This window comes from Vitis vinifera, chromosome 15 (assembly GCF_030704535.1).
Source record: "Vitis vinifera cultivar Pinot Noir 40024 chromosome 15, ASM3070453v1".
Lineage (NCBI taxonomy): Eukaryota > Viridiplantae > Streptophyta > Magnoliopsida > Vitales > Vitaceae > Vitis > Vitis vinifera.
In genome coordinates, this window is record NC_081819.1 from 12,813,310 (window position 1) to 12,832,301 (window position 18,992).

The 18,992-nt window shown below is 31.3% G+C and overlaps 1 protein-coding gene and 1 long non-coding RNA gene across 2 annotated transcripts; both read right to left on the reverse strand.

Moving 5' to 3' along the window:
• Positions 1 to 704: 704 nt before the first annotated feature.
• Positions 705 to 3,267, reverse strand: LOC100246155 (ent-kaurenoic acid oxidase 1). Its single transcript, XM_002264179.4, has 8 exons — positions 3,007 to 3,267; positions 2,212 to 2,689; positions 1,856 to 2,119; positions 1,646 to 1,735; positions 1,474 to 1,552; positions 1,264 to 1,370; positions 1,049 to 1,170; positions 705 to 937 (listed from the first exon to the last, which is right to left on the reverse strand). Exons 1-8 carry the CDS (start codon positions 3,237 to 3,239, stop codon positions 844 to 846), a joined length of 1,467 nt encoding a protein of 488 aa, XP_002264215.1. The 5' UTR covers positions 3,240 to 3,267; the 3' UTR covers positions 705 to 843.
• Positions 3,268 to 6,543: 3,276 nt separating this feature from the next.
• Positions 6,544 to 11,850, reverse strand: LOC100854237 (uncharacterized). The gene is made up of 2 exons (XR_139854.4): positions 11,518 to 11,850; positions 6,544 to 7,139 (listed from the first exon to the last, which is right to left on the reverse strand). It is a non-coding gene; the product is annotated as an uncharacterized LOC100854237 (long non-coding RNA).
• Between the last annotated feature and the right edge of the window lie 7,142 nt (positions 11,851 to 18,992).

Genomic DNA, 18,992 nt, shown 5'->3' on the forward strand with positions numbered 1-18,992 from the left:
CCCACTAGGCTTTTAAAAGCCACCAGCCACTTAAGCCCAACTCCATTAAATTTTTTTTCTTTTACAACCCATTACCTTAACAACCCATATTCAAAGCCCATTGAATATATTTATTTTATTTCTTTTGTTTATTCTAATTGTTTTATTTGATTTCCAATTTATTTTTTTTTTAACACATAAATTTTATTTATTAACACCAATTAAAAACTAATTTTCTCAATATTATTATTCATCAATTTAATTTAATTAATTAATTTATTTTTCTTAATTAATTCTAATTAATCTTAATTTATTTATTTTTCATTTTCGTTTTCGTTTTTCGTTCCCGGAAATTTCCAATTTCTAAAATCCTAAGAATTTTCTATCCTAAGGCTGACATGGCATAAAATTTCAACTCGTTTAATTGACCGACGCAATAAAACGAAATTCACCAATCCGAAATTGACACGTGTTCTTCAAACGCTTTTCTTTTTGACTTTTCAACCATCACATAAATTAAGACTTTTCAAACTAAAATTGCTAACGTGGCATAAAATACCCGGTCATTACAAAAGCTGAGGAAAAGAAGTATTACTAAGTAGTAACTTTTGGATAGTGATCATGAAAATTCTATGTAACTTAGTGATCTGAATGTGAACACGCACTTTTCTATCAGTGACAACAAATGAAGCCAAACATCCACAAGCATCCAACAACATATGAGATGGTGAAGGGTTCAAAAGATTTATTAAGAGGCAAGCAGCTTGTATCTTATTACAAACAAGAAGCTGAGGTGGTGCATGAGCACAAAGCAAAGAAGCAGAATTTGTAAGAGAAGCCTGACAACATATTTCATTCAGCTCGCTAGGCTACTTTCCTCACTCTTGCCAGGCAATTGTCCACAGGCCTTGGATGCGGTAGGTACATCAATTCGCACCCTGGATTAACCCTCTCAAGCCTGCAGATCAAGGAAAATCACTTGTATTAGTCATTAGAATGATCTAGCATATGCCCCTATTTTTCTACCAATTCTAGCAATTGGGAGTTGGAGATAACAATGTATGCTCACCGATAGTTGAGAAGAAAGTAGTGAAGGAAAATGGAAATTTCCAGCTTGGCAAGATCGTTTCCGGGGCAGAGCCTGCTGCCTGCTCCGAAGGGGAGGAAAGTTCCAGCCTTGGGTGTGAAATTCTGCACATGCAATTTGTAGACAACATTAGCATTCTAATCATTCATCCAAATGAGTTGCAGTGGAAAAAGCACATGGAAGGTTATTAAACTTACATCCCATCTTGAAGGATTGAACACCTCTGGATTGGGATATATTTCGGGATCATAGTGAACGGCCCTGAACCAAACCAGAACCTTCCATCCTTTGGGAAAAAGATAACCTGAAACCGATCAAGGATTTATTCTCAATTAGTGTACATAAGATTATGATTGTGATAGTGGTACTGCTCGTTAGTATCCTTCAAAATCTATGACATAGCTGACCTCCTATGTTGACATCTGCTTTCGCCTCTCGAAATACCATCAGTGAAAACGTTAGCCAACGAAGCGTTTCATCGATCACCTTCAAATTTTGAGAAGGAAATAACTACATCCTCAACATTGAGTTAAAGTAGTGGAAGCCAATTTGAATTTGAGATGTTCAAAGATCACGTACCTGGGAGAGATACTCCATTTTTCGAACTTCCCTAAGGGTCAAACCCTTCTGTGTAGGTGGCCTGTTCTTAACAATCTCCTCTTGCTCAGCCTGCAGTTTGGTCAAGTGCAATATTTTAGGAAGCCCATGGTGGAAAAATAGAAGGAACTAAACTCGAAACTCAGGCTTAATTAATATATAAGAACGATGTGATGATCTGAAATCAGGAACCTTGGCTCTTTGGAAGATTTCGGGGTGGCCTTGTAGCAAAAGAGTAGCCCACATGGTGACATGACCAGATGATTCATGGCCGGCGTTCAAATACATTATGAGAAGATCAATGATCTCCTCATCGGTCAATTTTCTACCGTTCTCATCTTCAACATGCAGCAGAGCATCCAACATGTCTTTCTCCCGTGCTGAAGAATTTTCTCTCTCCCTTTGCCTTCTCTCATCCACTGTTGCTTGGAGAGTAGCCACCAGATTTTTCCGAGCCTGAGAGCACCATACAAACCAACTAGTAATCATGCTAATAACCTGATTAATGATATGACAAGAAGAGAGAAGGAATGAGTATTATGACTGACCTTGAATGCTTTATGAAAAGCGAATCCGGGGATGTTGATAGCCAAAGCTCTAACTCCATAGTTCAGTATAGTATATTCCTTCTCCAAAGCTTCCATTACGTCCCCACTCTCGGCGCTAAGAAATATGTACATAATTATCTTAAAAGTAAGCTTTCGGACTCCGGTCAAGAACTCGATGTTTCCCATTTTAGACCATTTCTCCAAGTCAGATATTACGTTCTTTTCTATGTATGGGATATACAAGGACAATGCCTCATGACCATTCACAGGAGCTGATGTTAAGCGCCTGAGACGCTTGTGTTCTTCGTAGGAAATGCTAACGAACGACTTCTTCCCAATCAGCTCCTCAGTGGATGTAGGCCAGCCGGGTTTGAAGTTGTCGTCGTCTGTTAAGACTTTCCTGCATCCTTCGGGGCTTGTGACTAAGATACTGGGGTTTCCAAACATGAAGGTCTTGTAGATTCCGCCTTTTCCATATCTGGATCAGTGGTATTATGATCAATATCATAACTTCATGATAAGAGTATTGGAAATTTTCTCATCTTTTTGTCCATATATAATTTTCAAAAGAAAGAAAAGAGGGGGGACATGTCTAAATTAAATTATTATGCCCAATTATGAAGTCATTCTACGTGTGTATGTCAGCGAGAGGGAGAGATTTTCTGATTTTTGTTTTCCATAACTTTCAAAAGAACAAAGAACAGTGAGAGTATCAGCAAAGGAAAGAAATCAACCCTGGATAAGAGAGAGAGGGAGAGGGAGAGGGAGAGGGAGAGGGAGAGAGAGAGAGAGAACCTTTCAACAATGTTGGAGATAAAAGAATCAGGATTTTTTGTCTTAAAAGCTCTGAGAAAAGTCCACATATTCCCAATGAGAGGCCAACCAAGATCACCAGGAGGAAGATGATAACTCTTCCCCTTCAATCTCCCTTCATACACCCACTTATTTACTCTCAGCAAAACCCATCTCAAAGCCAAAGCACCAGCAAATATTGCTGTATACAGCACCCAACTGCTCGCCAACCCCATTGGAAACCTCCCCCTTTTTTTCCACACTCCTCACAAAAACCTTCACGCCCTTTATATAGGCTAATCCCAACACTCTGGGACAAAGAATTCAGCAGGGTATTTGTTAAGTTTTATGTCTCTGATATATTTCCTTGTATACAAACATACCAATAGAAGAAGCCAGAAAGTGTTTCTTTAATAATTTTGAATTATTTAATGAGATGAAAATAGAAAAATAGAAAAGATAAAAAGGATAATATCATTTAATTGAAATTCACATCAAATTTGGAATCTAAAACCCTCTATAAGGGAGGTGTAGTATTAATGGTAGGCTATTTGTTCATTCCAATTAAACTCCCATTTTTTCTAATTTTCATTAACTTTTCTGCCTGTTTTTTCCATATGTATGTACACTTACAAAAAAAACTTTTATGATCCACCATATAAAAGGAATACAAATTTAAGAAAAAAATATTAATATGGACCAAATATACCTCATATATTTAAAATCAAATATTATTAGTAGATTGTACAATTATTTTGTTTATTTAATAAAATATGAATTATTATAAATGGAAATATCTTATATTAAAATTTAATTCATTTTAGTAAATTAATTAATTAGATTATTATTAGAATCTTTTAGTAACCATTTTAGATACATGTATATATAGTAAAAAAATCAAAGCATAATGAACAAATGTAATGTAATAATGACACACACACATATATCTATTTTATGGGTGTTAGATACATTGATGAAAATGTCGTTTAAATTCAATCAAACATCCACGACATACCATTGATGGTAAGGGGGTGTTTGGTAAAACTTAATAATTATTATTTAATAATTTAATTTGACCTTAAGTTAAATTATACTTAACTTATTGACTTAAAACTCATCACTTAATTCTTATTTTTAAGTAAAGGTTGTTTGATAAAATTAATTTTAAATTTATTTTAAATCATCAAGACATATTTATCCTCATAAATTATAATTAAAGTAAAAGAGGTTGAGTAACAATAGAAGTTGTGGAATAGTAAAAGAAATCGTTGAGATAATTGGGGGGTAAATAGGATAAAAATGTAAAATGAATATATGAATTTAAAAATAAATTAATTATTTTTCTTTATTACTTAAAGTTGATTTTGACTTTAAGTTATATCATTAAATTATTTTACCAAATATACTTAATTTGCTTAATGACTTAAATTAAGTTATTAAGTCACTTTTAGTTATTAAGTTGATTTACCAAACACCTATTAAAGCTTGAACTTGCTTCTTCTAGTCTTCGAATGGAAAATAGAGCCTTGTCAACTTGGGCAACTATGATCTTAGTCTATATATGTGACTACATATTATATATACTATATTTACTCTTAAATCTTTAATATATTTATAAAAAGTAAAATTTTAAAGTAAAATTTTAATAATCTAGTTAATTTTCATTATATTATTTTCAAATTCCATTTAATTTGTTATTGAAAATACAAAAATCATGAGTCTTGCATCATAATTAAATACAAAAAAAGTAAAAATTTGTAAATGAAATTATGAATATTTTTTAAAAGAATAATTATACACATGTTGTCCTTCAATACACAACAAAGTAAGTAGATGATGATTTTAATTTTAAGTATATTTTCACATTCTACATATTATTGTCAAATATCACAAATTATATCATACATATATCATTTTCTTTAATAAAACAATTTCAATGTATGTGTAAAGAAAAAAAATTAGTGGATTAAATTACCATCAAAGTCTTTAAAATTGTGACTCCTTAACTAAGTAAAATGGGCTTAATAAGTGATGTGTCATACACATCGAATATATGACAAGTAATTCAAAAGGTGACATGTAACAAAATTTGAAAGGTTACAAAATTAAATCATATAAAATAAAATCAAGTAATTAAAGTCAAAAGATAATTAGAAATAAACATTTTTTTTGTTCACAACCTACTAAACAAAGGAAACAAAATTTTCAATTGAAGTCAAAAGAGAATTTATAAATAAATATTCTTTTATTTGCAAATTTTATTGTTGACAAGTTGTTAAAATTAAGAAAGTAAATTTGAATTAAGATTCCCTAATTTTATCTATAAATAATGGTAACTTGATAAGGATTAAAAAAAATAATTTTATATGAGAAAAGAGGCTTCACAAAATATCCCTATTAAGTCTGAGAAATCTCGTAAGTACTACACATAGATCATTTATCATTCAAGAACAGGCCATTCTAAGCCCTTAATTAATCTTCAAATCCAAATCTAAGAAAACACTTTCATTGTTATTTTTTATATTGTGATTAAAGTCACTTAATAAAAGAAAAAATATTCTTTTGTAAAGAATATCATTACAAATATTATACCTCACAATTATTTTAGTATAAAATTTTTGTCTGCATATCTTTCCTATAACTATGCTTATTTTGTAGGACTTTTTGAGTTTTAATCCATTTTCATCGCAATGATATTTCTTATCAAAACTTTTTATTTTCTCAATGTATGCGCAAAATCCACCAATTGAGAATAATCTACCAAATGAATTCTAGGTTTTAAATGTCTTAAAGGTTAAAACTTTTTATCAAATTATTTGTTGTATGACTATTAAAAAATGAATTTCAAGTTTTAAAATATGGTTATGGACTTTGATGGCCTATATTAGTGGTTCAATCTTGGAAGACCAAAAAAATTTTAATCAATATTTATTATCCCTCAATCCTAGGTTCTCTCCATATTATTTTATCGTTGTTTTCTCAATTTATCAATCAAATCACAATTTCAATCTAATCACCTTTTCATTTGATTTGTGGCAACTTTATCTTTGGTTTTTCTTGTCACCCTTATCACATATTAAGGGTTTAGTATTTTACTTGTGATATAAAGATTTTCGATTAATGTCACGTATACAACTTCACATTCTATTATTTGTACCTTAATTTCATTTATCGATACCCTTATTTGATGAATTAAATCTTTACCAACTACAATCCAAATTTGGAGTTTAACAGGTATATATCACCATGATACTTTAGCATTTAACAATCCAATTCAAACATTTTTCTTATAAGTACAGAAGTAAAAAATTTTCAAACTGAAATTTTTTATTATAGGTTGTTTTTCCAAATATAATTATTTTGTCCCTCGGCACAAATGTTTCTTCAAAAATATTGGACCCATCAAGGATGGTTTCCTATTACCTGTGTCAATCAGATCTCATGAAGCTTAATCCAAAACTACGATCTTCTACTGTATAAACCTTAAACCAGAGATTCCAATACTCCGATTTATAGAAGAAATACAAACACCATGAAAGATTGGATAATCCTCGATGATCATGCATACTGGTATTATGTCAAAATTGCTAAGTACTTTGCAGTTTCAACAAAGACATAAAAAGCAGAAAGAAGAGGGTATGCAAGGAAAGAAACTCACTTCCTCTCTGAAGTTTTTCCTTGTGTAACAAGCATGGTCACCCACATGTCTGAGGTTTATTTTTATTCTAACCAGTAATCGCAAGAAGTGTATATGGCATTGCACAAACTAGACAGTAGGTATGTACTAGTCTAGCTCTACACTGTCATTGACCATGAGATTTATGCTTATATCATAAGCAGATTGGCATGAAACAGCTGTCTAAGCTAACCCTTGGGTTGTCCCAGTGCAGCTGGTAAGATCTTCGTCTCTGGTGATTGCACGTTGGAAATCGAGATCAGTTGAGACCTATACTTTTCTGATCCATCATCACAGTTTGCCCCTTTAACCAGATTCTCAGTATTCAGAGTTTTTGGTTCTGAAGGGAGAGCCTGATCTGGTACTGAATCAGAGATGGCAATAAGTGACTCCCGAGTCACATCCTCTGAGGTCGGCTTTCCATGTGCGTTTTTATCCATAAAATGGCAAGCTGCTTGTCCTGCAGGTATCACAAACATATTTGAATGGGTCAGTTTGACATGAAAGTAAGATGAAATTACTAACAGAAGAATTTCTGGTTGTGTACAAGTTGGTACAATGGCACTTGATAGTTAGTCCATATCTCAGAGTGCTTAAATTTCATTAATGTACAATTTTGTCAAATTGTTCACCAGTTTGTGTAGGATACTGAAGATAAAACACAATACTTCATCACATCAACTGCAGCTTCTTCAACAGACTGCTCCATGGAAAAATCAATTTCTGAACACTTTTTTATCTGATCGCAACAAGTTGGATAGATTGTCTCTTTCAGCATGCCAAACATCTTTCAGATCTTTCCAGCACTGATATCTATACTAACTTGGCTTTATAAAAGGCTCCCAAGGGAAGTTTTAAGCTACCAATTTGAGTCAAAAGCTTTTATGCTGTTAGCTAATTGACCAACAATGAATGTCAAACTAATTTAGACTCAAACCTTAACACCCTGTCTCATAAGATGCTTTTGTTTGAGCTTATAAATGGGCTCAATGGATGGGGAAAATAATTTAGTGAAATTCAAACTAGTGACCTTTCAATGATCAAGGCTTTGATATCATATTAAACTACCAATTTATTCCAAAAGCTTATATTGACATATATCAAGCTAAGTTGCACTAAAGACCTAATAGGAAGAACCAAGTATATAGTAGGAAGGGTCCCCAATTTGCAGCCCAACATTGTAGCCAAAATATAGATATACATTTGACCAAACCCACCTCAGTAATCTCACTTTTTTTTTTCCATCTTTTAACCGTGAAACCACCTGAAGACTAAGAAGACTGCACTTGAGATATCTTAAATGGTTGACATCATCGCTGCAGAATTCAACAGTAACATCTGCATACAGCAAATGTGATGTAGTCTGCCCCTACCCTTTCCTTGACTTCACCTCAAAACACTCTAGAAAGCCTCCAGTTTATGCTCTAGTTACCAATCTACTGACCGCCTCCATCACAATAATGAAGAGGAACAAAAATAAAGAACCTCCTGCCATAGAAATTTAAAGCTCTCAATAAATCCAATAGGGCTCCTAGTGAGAAGAGTAGAAAATGTATCCGATGATACGCATGCTGTAATCCTTCCCACCCATTCTTCCTTAAATCCCATGCAAGATGAGTATATTAGGAACTTCCAATGAAAATGGCTGTGCACCTCCTCTCTATCTAATTTGCAGACAACCCTATCCTTTAGTCTTCACTCTCAAATCACGAAACAACCCTTAACAAAAGCATTCTGATACTCTGGCACCACTTTTGCTAACTCTGCATTGATGTTAAGCCAACACATCACTAAAGAGTTATAGGTCCCCTTAATAAGCTTATGGACCTGATCATTTAGATAATTCCCCACTCCTTTCAGCACCAACACTATGAAAATGAAATTCCAGCTCTTCTGAAAATCCAGTGGCATGAGGTATATCCATTGATCATATCCAATTCAACAACCTCTTGATTCTACTGCCAAAAAATAATCTTGTCAACACATCTGAACCCAGTCACTGTCCCCCTAAGCTCTTCTATGGCCACTAACACCTCCCTCTGGGATCCTGTATCCATCCAATCTATATTGACTGTCTATTTAGTGTGAAACACAACCCATCTTTCAAGCTCTACATCTGAATATGATTTCCAATAAAAATGAGTTATCCCAATTTTCATATCTTTCTCCCTAGTCCTCCAATTCCCAGCAACTATAGATCTCCTAATATCATTATCTCCACTTTGCATTGTGAGCCCATGAAACCGATTTGTCTCGTTGATCTCCTTCCTTTAACCATGAGGCCCTTGACTTCTACTTTCAACTTATTTCTTCTACCTTCAACTTATTTCTTCTACCTTCAACTTATTTCTTCCACCTCCACCAATCTTCTATATTCCTCAACTGACAATTTCCTCTTCTCGAAGTTCAAACTTATGAATTTTTCCAGAACTCTTGCTTTTCTAACTGTTACATTTCCCTGTTTTTCATCTTTTACCTCTTTAAGTCTTTCTTCAACACTTTCATCTGTTTAACCAGCTTAAAACTTGGAGAGGTATTGAAATTATTGTTTTTCCATGAATCTTTCATCCTACCCCTAAGACCCTCTACCTTCAACCACATGCTTTCAACATGAAAAGAGCATTTCCATTTCTCACTCTCCCACCATCTAACAAGCTGGTGGGCATAGTCCAATACAGGTCAAGGATGAACACATTGGGACATCAGGAAAATGTTCTCCATATCTTGAGACAAGAAAGAGGCCAATCCTGAACATTGCTTGAATTTCTTGACTCTGTGTCGGCATGTTTACCCCCCTCCAAAGGGTAAATCCATCATATTGGGGTTATATGTAAAATTTGAGCATCCTCTATTAGCAATGGATACCCTGATGCTGAAACTACTCATGTGGAAAGCAATCACATTGAAGTTTCCCAACAAGGCTACCATAAACCCCCTCTTGATGCAACGAGCTCCTCTACTTTCAATTTCTTTGATACCTTCTCATCCCACATTGTCATTGAGCCATCCATTGCTGATGTATCTGTTAAAAACTTCCAAGCCATAAACCAACACCACCAACCACTTATCATACCAACAAGATTGTTGTAGGTTTGAACTGTCAATTGTCTGGTTTATATTTTGTTCCTGGGCTTTGATATAGACCCTAAGCTCTAGTAACTGCTACCCCTACTATAATGCCAACACCTAATCAAGACATAGCCCTTCTATCACTATTTCAAGCACACAACCATTATTGCTACACTAAAACCATGACCACCACAGTACCCACTCTGCTACCATCAAAACCCAAATCATAACCTAAAACTATTATACAAAATGCAACAAAATCATTCAAACCAATGCTATCACAAAGTGCAAAGTACCTTAACGACTTGAGATCAGAGTTGGAAAAAACCCAAGGAGCCATACCTTTTAAAATTGAAAAGGTTAAAACATAGCGATATTGAACTCCATTAATTTATATCCTTTTTAATATAAGGCAAAGCATCATATATACATAGCACTGAAACCTTCAAGAATTGGGGAACTTTTGGCAAGAGACAGAAAACTAAGCACAATAGAAAACGTTAGGCACTGTTCTCTAAAATTCATTTATTGTTATCTATGCAGTTCAACTGGAATATTCAAACTTCTGCATTTGAAAGATAACATTTGTTTTAACTGTTTGACGTATTGGAAGGAGAAACTATGTCATTCTTATCTGTGTCCCATCTGAGCTATCTCAATGAGCATAAACACAGATAATGAGTTTTAGAGATACCATATGTTACAACACATAAAACCTTTTTATCAGGATTCGAGTTTTCTTACTCATATTTATTTTTACTTTCATTACATCAGGAGCTACTGGAAGAAGAGGAAAAGTTCACTCCTCACAGATCTTTTAGTACATCAAATGAATGATGCATACATATCCCATGATCACTGAGCTACATGGTAGACATGAATTTATAAGGGCACTAGATCAGGGCTCCACTAAGCCAGTGATGATTCCAAAGTGTAATTTCCCTCCTTTTTGCATTTGAATTACAAGTGCCTGGAATCAAGGGCTTGGGTCGAAACCCAGTACTTTGTAATGAAATTGAATTTGGCAGGTCACACATATAATTTATGCCCTTTCAATCCATGTAAACCACAAGGTAAGATAATCATGAACTGAATCCCACTATGTAATTCTTGTCATACATCTGAAAAACAAAACAAAAAAATCCATATTCGATTATGTATACAGCATTCTAGTCAGAGAAATTCAACATGCTGAGGCAAAGCATTTAATACCAATAGCAAATCAAACTTGGCCAAGCCTAAACTTAAACTACTCTTCTGAAATTCAAACTCCAAAAATCCCTCATTCTCACTCACTTTGACAATATAAAGATTAAAATCTTGAACTTTTAACTACAAAAATGAAAATATGATAACAGTTTGCATAAAAAAAAATGACTGTTTTCGAAACCAGAAAATCAAACTTGATGCAAGCTTAATTTACAAATCATCATTAAAATAAAATTTCAGTTGTGAAATTTAAACATTCAAAAACCCTTGAATTTCCATTAAAAAAAAAAAAAGAAGGTAAAAGTAAAAATCTCTGTGATAAGAAAATGGAACCTGCACAACTTGCCCAAGCATCTAAAACATTCAATTCCTTCCACTCATTTCTAGAAAACTTCAAGACCCAGATCCTTCTTAACCACTAAAATTTAATCCAAACACCCAATACACTCAAATTAAAACACAACCCATCAAGACAACACAATCGTCAAGAAACATCCAAACAAAAATACATACTTCTATATTAAACAAAACCCAGAAGAGAGAAAAGCCAAGATGTGTACCTTATGGCCTGAAACTCCAAAAACAAAAGAGAAAAGCTTCGAAGATCCAGAGAGAAAGAAGGTTGAGGGAAGTGTTTTGGTGGGTTGACCTCGATATTTGGATATTCGTTGCTTGGATTTTTTTGCAAGTTGCAACTGCCTATCCGTTGCATCCTCCAATGCTGATTGGTGGAGATTGGGCCTTGTTTAAATTTTGAATATATTGGGCTCCACCCACTCCGAGAGAGATCCTTGTGTATGGTTTGCCCAGACCGAGGTTTTGGTGCATCGAGCCAAAATTTAGATACGTGGCAGCCTCTCATGGCCTCAGCTACTTTTCCTTGCGAGAATAGAGTTGGGGGAGACTTAGAAGCTTCTGGTCGCGGATGACTATCTTGAAGATCATGTATGTTTTCCTTCTTTAGGAAAAAGGACAAAAGGCTATTAATGAGTGCGAATATGAATCCACCTCGCATCTAGAAGGTAAAAGTAGGTCTTGGATAAGACACTATACCAACTCTTAAACTCATCATAGATTTTAAAGGAAATTCTCAAATTCCTATCTAATCCGTTTATATTTTTCCTAAACCCATTTATATTCTTCCTAAACTCGACCGATCAAGATGAATGTCCGAAAAATAAACCCATGTATTATTGTCATACCTAAATCCACCAAGTCAGATTATCCCAAAAACTTCAGCAAATAAAGAGGAATATATTTGGGAAGCTCATCATCAAGAAGCATTCAACTAGTTGAAATTATTTCTGTACAATTCTTCAGTTTTGATACCTCCAGACTAGTAAAAGATATCTATTGTAGAACGTTCCCATGATGATATAGAAAAAGGAAGAGCAAATGGTTTACCATCAGAGTCAGCTTCTTACAACAGTAGAAAGGAAATAACCTCCCATGGAAAAACTTTGCTTGGCCCTTGCCTTTTTAGTCATAAAACTCAAGCAGTATATGTTGCCCATTACTATTTTCAGTAGTAGCTAAAAAAATAAAACACAAAAATATGATATCTAATATTGTCCAAAGCTAAGTTAGGAAATAAGAATCGGATTTACAAAAATATATAATATAAAATTGAGAGTTTGTTTGGTAATGATTTTTAAAAATAATTTTTTATTTTTTAAAATAAAAAAAAATGGAAAAACATAATTAGCAACTAGATAGTAGTGGCTATGCGCAAATTCAATTTTTTCCTTAATTATAGAGATGGTAGGCAGCTAATCATTTAGGTCTCTAGCTTGGTCAGGTCCTTGATCACATGGAAAACCATGGTGATCCTTCATGTTTGAACTCTAGTTAGTTCTTTCTCACATGATTTGACCTACTTTTGAGCCTTAGTAATGGAGGATAGGAGTTGAAACCTCCTTGCTACCATAGAAGACTTTTGTTATTCAAAGTTCCTATATTCTCCTTTGAGAGTCTAAAGTCTTTGGCTTGCCTGATTCACCCATCTTGGAATTCCAATCCTTTCTTGACCATTTTTTGAGCTTCCAAGAATGATTAGATAAACGAAGGAAAGATGATAGTAGTAATATGAATTTAACGTTATTCTGAGGGGATGCCAATTTGTGTCGAATAAATATACCCAATAAAGAAATGAAATCCTTGTCCTAAGTGTCTAAGAGCTCTCAAGGAGACGGCACAGACCATTCAAAACATTAGACTTATGGGTGAGGAATTTCTTCTGAAGTCCAAGTCGGTTCACTAAGGGGAACAAAAAAGATAAGGGCTGGAAATTAAAGATGAGTGACCCAAGTACTTGGAGAGCTAGATCTCTAAAGAGGTCATCAAAACTTGGAGAGCAAATTATATGTTAGTAAACATAGATAGAATTCATAAAAAGTACTAATTGGATAGTCTTTAAGCCATGAAGCTCTTAGAAAGGGGTTTCTTAAGAGTTGGAGACAGGGAAGAAGTTTTGGTTGCCAACTAGCCTCTAGGTAGGGAAGGGAAGCAGATATTTAATAATGGGACTTGAGAAATTAGGTAATCCTAGAGGGGTGGGTATACCTGCCTGATCTGGATGGTACTCTCTAACCATTTTTTAATCTTCAACCAATAGGTTTTAGCTTCATCTTTTTGGCCTAAGGAAAGGTTCAAAGTTAGGGTAGACACAGCATCCTACAGTATACTGATAATGTAAGGCATGGTTAGTAAGGGCAAGAGAAAGAAAAGATGATGTGAATGGCATCTAAGCATACTGGTAATCTCTTAGGAAAAAGGCATGCCTTCCACTATAATTGATATTGTCTTCATTAATTTGACAAGGTGGATTGAGTGTGTCGACCACAACCAAAAAAAAGGGTGGTAGGAAAGGAGGGATTCATTTTTGAAGTGGGTTTGGAATAGCTCTGGCTTATATGGGGTTTTATCCATATAAATTGGCTATCCTCTGGAAATGGAAGAGTTAGACCTATGAAGGGGAAGGCAAAGGGTAAAGAGAGGTGAATCTGTGCAAAGAAGTGTGGTCCTAAAGCAAACCCACCTTTGGAAATTATGTGATGCAAGAGGGGCTAGCTAGCATGGGGCCAAAATTAGGAGACATGTTTCAAGGAGCATAAATTGGGAAATTACCCACATGGGGTTGTGGGAGAAATTAAATTTAAAATTTATTAGGGTGGGTTACTTGCCCTTATTCTTTGTAATTTCATATACTATATCTAAAAGAACAAATGTCTTTTTCCCATGATAAATTCACTTTAATTATATTAAATTAGGCTAAATATAGTATAAGAAATATAGTACATGATATGGGGTTGTGAGAGAAATTAAATTTAAAATTTATTAAGGTGGGTTATCTTGTAATTTCATTTGTTTTTTTAGGATTGTTTTAAGAAATACTTATATAAAAATATAGAATGATTAAAAATAAAATGTTAGATATAAAAATTACTTTTAAAATTTTAAAAATATTTAAAGTTTTCAAACATACGTTTATTCTACAAAATTCAAAGAACAGTTTTCAAAAACCATTTCTCATAATTGTTTTTGAAAACCATTACCAAACAAATCCTCAGCTTGCTGGAAATTCAAAAATAAAAATAGGAAAAGAAAAAGAAAAAGAGAAACTGCAGAGTTGAGGTGGGCTTTGGGCTCACAAGTTTGGAGAAGTGGAAGTGGAATAGGAGAAAACTTATTTTGGGCTGGCCCAAGCTCAAGTCTCCATTGAAAGCCCAAATCAAGCCACTGACTATGATAGTATGAGGTCTAATTTTGAAAAATTAAATCATTAATTTTTATTTTTTTATTTTTTTTGTCCTCTTGAAAATTATAAATTTAAGAAATCAATTATAAAAGTCTTTTGGGATAATATTTTTATTTTTAAAACCTAAAATAAGAGGGAATAGTCACTCAAACATTGGACCCCATCACATGCCAATGAAAGTAAATGTCATGAAGAAAATAATTAATCAATTTTCAATATAAATTATTTAACTATTTAATTTTGAACATAAGGAAACAAATTCTTATCAGAATACCAAGATTTGAGGTATTGGACACATGCTGTTTATGAATATTTCATATTTATTTGTGTAATGGGTCCCCATATATCTTTTTTTTTTTTTTTTTTTTGGGCTTAATGTTGGGTTCATGCATATGCCCATTTTTTCCAATTATTTTTTTATTGTCATTATATGTTTAAAATTCCTTCTCTTTTTCTCCCATTTCTACATGTGCCTAATTTATAAATCTATATTTAAATCCCAGCTGCAAGCCTGCAAGAAGGTGGGAAACAGCCCTACCTTCCCCATATATCATTAGAAGTTGCATTCCAACCAAACAAAATAAATAAATAAATAATCACATCCAAAGAAAATAAAAGATTTTATTTTAAAAAAAATTATTTTTATTGAAGAAATTTTTTACTTCTAAAACTTGTTTGGGATAAATTTTTAGTATAAGCACTTTACTCATGGGATAATTTTGGGATGATTATGATAAAAGAGCTTTTTAGTTTATAATACTTTTATTAATTAAAAATATTTTTATGAATAATTAATTAATATTTAGATATAATTAAAAATGGGTCTTAAATAATGTTTTTTTTTAATTTATTACCTAATAAAGTAATCATTTTTCAGACAGATTACCTACCGATAGTTGGTCCCATAATCAACTTAAATAATCAATGATCGATTTTTGGTTGTCAGGAAATATTAAAGAAAGAAAAAAAACACTAAAGCTATGTTTGATTTTCAAATATATTTGAAAGAAAATACGAAAGAAAGAAAATAGAGAAAAAAAAATAAAAATAAAAAGAAAAAATAGATTTAAAGTAAATAAATTATTTTATATTATTTTAAATATATATAAATTTATTATTAATTTTAATTATATTTAACTTTATTTCATATTCTTCGTAATAAAACCAAATATAGAAAAATCATTTACTTAATTTGTTTTTATTTCCTTAAAACCAAATATAATATAAGGAAAATAACCTTCTCAGATTCGATTTTACTATAAAAAATAAAAAAGAAAATGAAATACAATTAAAATTAATAAAAAAAATTAATTATTGAATCTTTATATAGAAAAGTTAAATAAGTGATAAATTAGGATATAAAAATAATTTATTAATTTTAAATATATTTTTAGTTTTTCTCACTTTTTTTTTTGGGAAAATTATGTTTTGGGGTAGATGGAGGCCCAAATTAACAAAAGGTCCATATAACTCTTCAAATTGAGTTGAAGGATATAAAATAGTAATGGACAAATATACCCTTCAAAAACATATATAAAATATTTTATAAAATTAAGTTAAATAATTTTTTTTCAATAATTTTTTTTTCAAAAATACTAAATTAAATAAAAGTAGTTTTCAAAAATATAAAATTAAATAATTTTTTTTTTCAAAAATATTAAATTAAATAAAAGCATTTAAAAAAAATATTTTTTTAAAATATTAAATTAAATAAAATTATTTTTCAAAAATATTAAATTAAATAAAAGTATTTTAAAAAAATATTAAATTAAATATTTTTAAAAAAAATGTTAAATTAAATATTTAAAAAAAATAAATTAAATAAAATTATTTTTCAAAAATATTAAATTAAATAAAAGTATTTTTAAAAAATATTAAATTACATAAAAGTATTTATAAAAAATATTAAATTAAATAAAAAATATTTTTTAAATATTTTTTTCCTCAAAATCAGCAAAGGGCATTTTTGGAAATACTGAAGGATAATATCCTTCAACTCAATTCCCATACTTTCATTAGGTCTTGGGCTCAATTTAAAGGGTTATATGGACCTTTTGTTAATTTGGGGCTCATCTAACCCCAAAACATAATTCTCCCTTTTTTTTTCTTTTCGTTTTCTTTCCCTTGTATATTTTATTAAAAAAATTCTTGATATTTGCCATTTTTAATTTAAATTTTTTTTGAATGATAATAAAAAATGTTATAAAGTTTTTAAATTCAAGAAAAAACTTTAAAATATAAAAATATTATTAATAAAAAATTAAAATAAAAGTTATAGTGGCCAAAGTTTGGCTGCTCAAGAAAAGCCTAAAGATTTGCATGAAAGTGCTTTAACTTATTTAATTATTTATTTTTGTTTTCAATCTCCGAAAGGGAAAAAGGTACTAAAAAAAGACCCAAAAAGAAAAGAGGGTAAAAAACAAATGGAGAAGAAAATGAGATACAGCTAAGCAGCAGAAGCGAGTATGAAAGCTGATGGGAATTGATAATGACATCTTAGAAGATATTTAAATGAATGGATTGATATGTTGGAAATAATAAATAAATAAATAAATAAAAGGGTTGCTTTCAGATGTACAACCTTTGCAAAAATACAATTTTGATACTACTTTGAAAGTTCAGAAACTAAAGTTTGGAAAACACAGCAAGACTGTCTTCAAGTCTTTCATCACCCACATTTCAATCTCAGATGCTCCACTTTTTTTCAACTTGCACTTTGACATTAAAGCTTTATCCTACTTTTTTTCTAAGAAAATTAAAACTTATGTTTGGTTCCCAAAAAAAAATGCTAAGAAAATTATTTTTTTATATTTAGTTTTAGTGTAATTAAAAAATTATATATTTTTAAATGATTTAACCTATATATAGAACAATTAAATTCGTAAAAAAAGTTTAAAGTAATATATAAAAATAATTTATTAATTTTAAAATAATTATTTGTTTTCCTTCACTTTTTATTTCCTTCTACGTTTCCTTTTTATTTTATTTCTCTCATATTTTTTTTCAAACTTTTCGAGAACCAAACAGAACTTATAAAAAATTAATTTTAGATTTTTTTTAGGCTATGTTTGGTTATAGAAAATTTAAGAGAAAATATAAAGTGAAGAAAAATAATAATTTAAAATTAATAAATTATTTTTATATATTAGTTTAAAATCATTTGACTTATTTTAACTCTTTAAAATAATAATTAAACCATTTAAAGTTTTATAAGTTTCTGATTAATTTTAATTATATTTTATTTTCTTTAATATTTTTTTATAGTATGATCAAATTGAAGAAAATTGTTTTCCTTAATATTATTTTTCTTTTTTCAGTAGTTTGAGAAAAAAATGTTTTGAAATGAAAATTAACTTGTAAAGACAGTAAGAGATTGATAGATATATAAGAAAGAATAAAAAACATTCAATAAAATAAAAAAGTTGAATGTGAACATAAGAAGTAGGATGTTTCGAAAACTAAGAATTGTATCTAATTTCTATCTTTTATAACTTTCTATAGTATTTATTCTATATAATAATGATTTTCTTGCATCCGTAAATATATTGATAAAACCTTAGTACGTGTCTAATCATCCTTTTTATTTCTCGATTTAGACCAATGGAACAAACAAATTTAAATAAAACAATAACTTAAAACACATCAAATTTGATAACCACAAATTCAATCAAAATGAATTTCAATCTCTTCAAAGCTTCGTAACTCAAATCACTTAATATAATCAGACAATAGAGGAAGGCGACCCATTCACTTAATGCCACTAATACAAGCATAATTTGAAACTCCATGTCCCCAAATTCAATCAAAGCTTATCAATAAAAATCTAAAAATAGTGGCGGCTGTCATGTAGAGGGGACATGGGGCTGACAAATTTGAAAATGAGATAATCAACAGTACTTATTTCCATACAACATTAAAAAAAAATAAAAAATAAATAAATAGGGAGTAAAATAAAGAGAGTGATAAGTGATACACATGTGAAGCGTGAATTAAATGAATAAGAGCAATGGCTTTTCAAGTTGGACTCAAAGTCTAACCTACCGATTTGAAAAAAGAAGTGGTTTGGTGGTTAAAAGACAAAAGCAACCACATCAACTTTCACACGATGTCCATTGCAGTCCACCACTTTTGAATGCGACTTCTACCTTTAGCTTTATATGGTGTTAAAAAAGAAAAAATCCAATGAGATTCTCAGTTTTTCCTTCATGTAAAGTTAGTGGCTCTTATTTGAGACTCCCAATTAGCTCTAGTGTTTTTCAATGACAATGACTCACAACC

Bases quoted from the DNA above. Each gene is read 5' to 3' on its own strand.
- LOC100246155 (XM_002264179.4), bottom strand. From the start codon at position 3,239: ATGGGGTTGGCGAGCAGTTGGGTGCTGTATACAGCAATATTTGCTGGT. The intron at 2,120-2,211 runs GTCAGTCATAAT...TGGTGCTCTCAG, and splicing joins CTTTTCATAAAGCATTCAAG to GCTCGGAAAAATCTGGTGGC. The intron at 1,171-1,263 runs GTAAGTTTAATA...TTGCATGTGCAG, and splicing joins TCAATCCTTCAAGATGGGAT to AATTTCACACCCAAGGCTGG.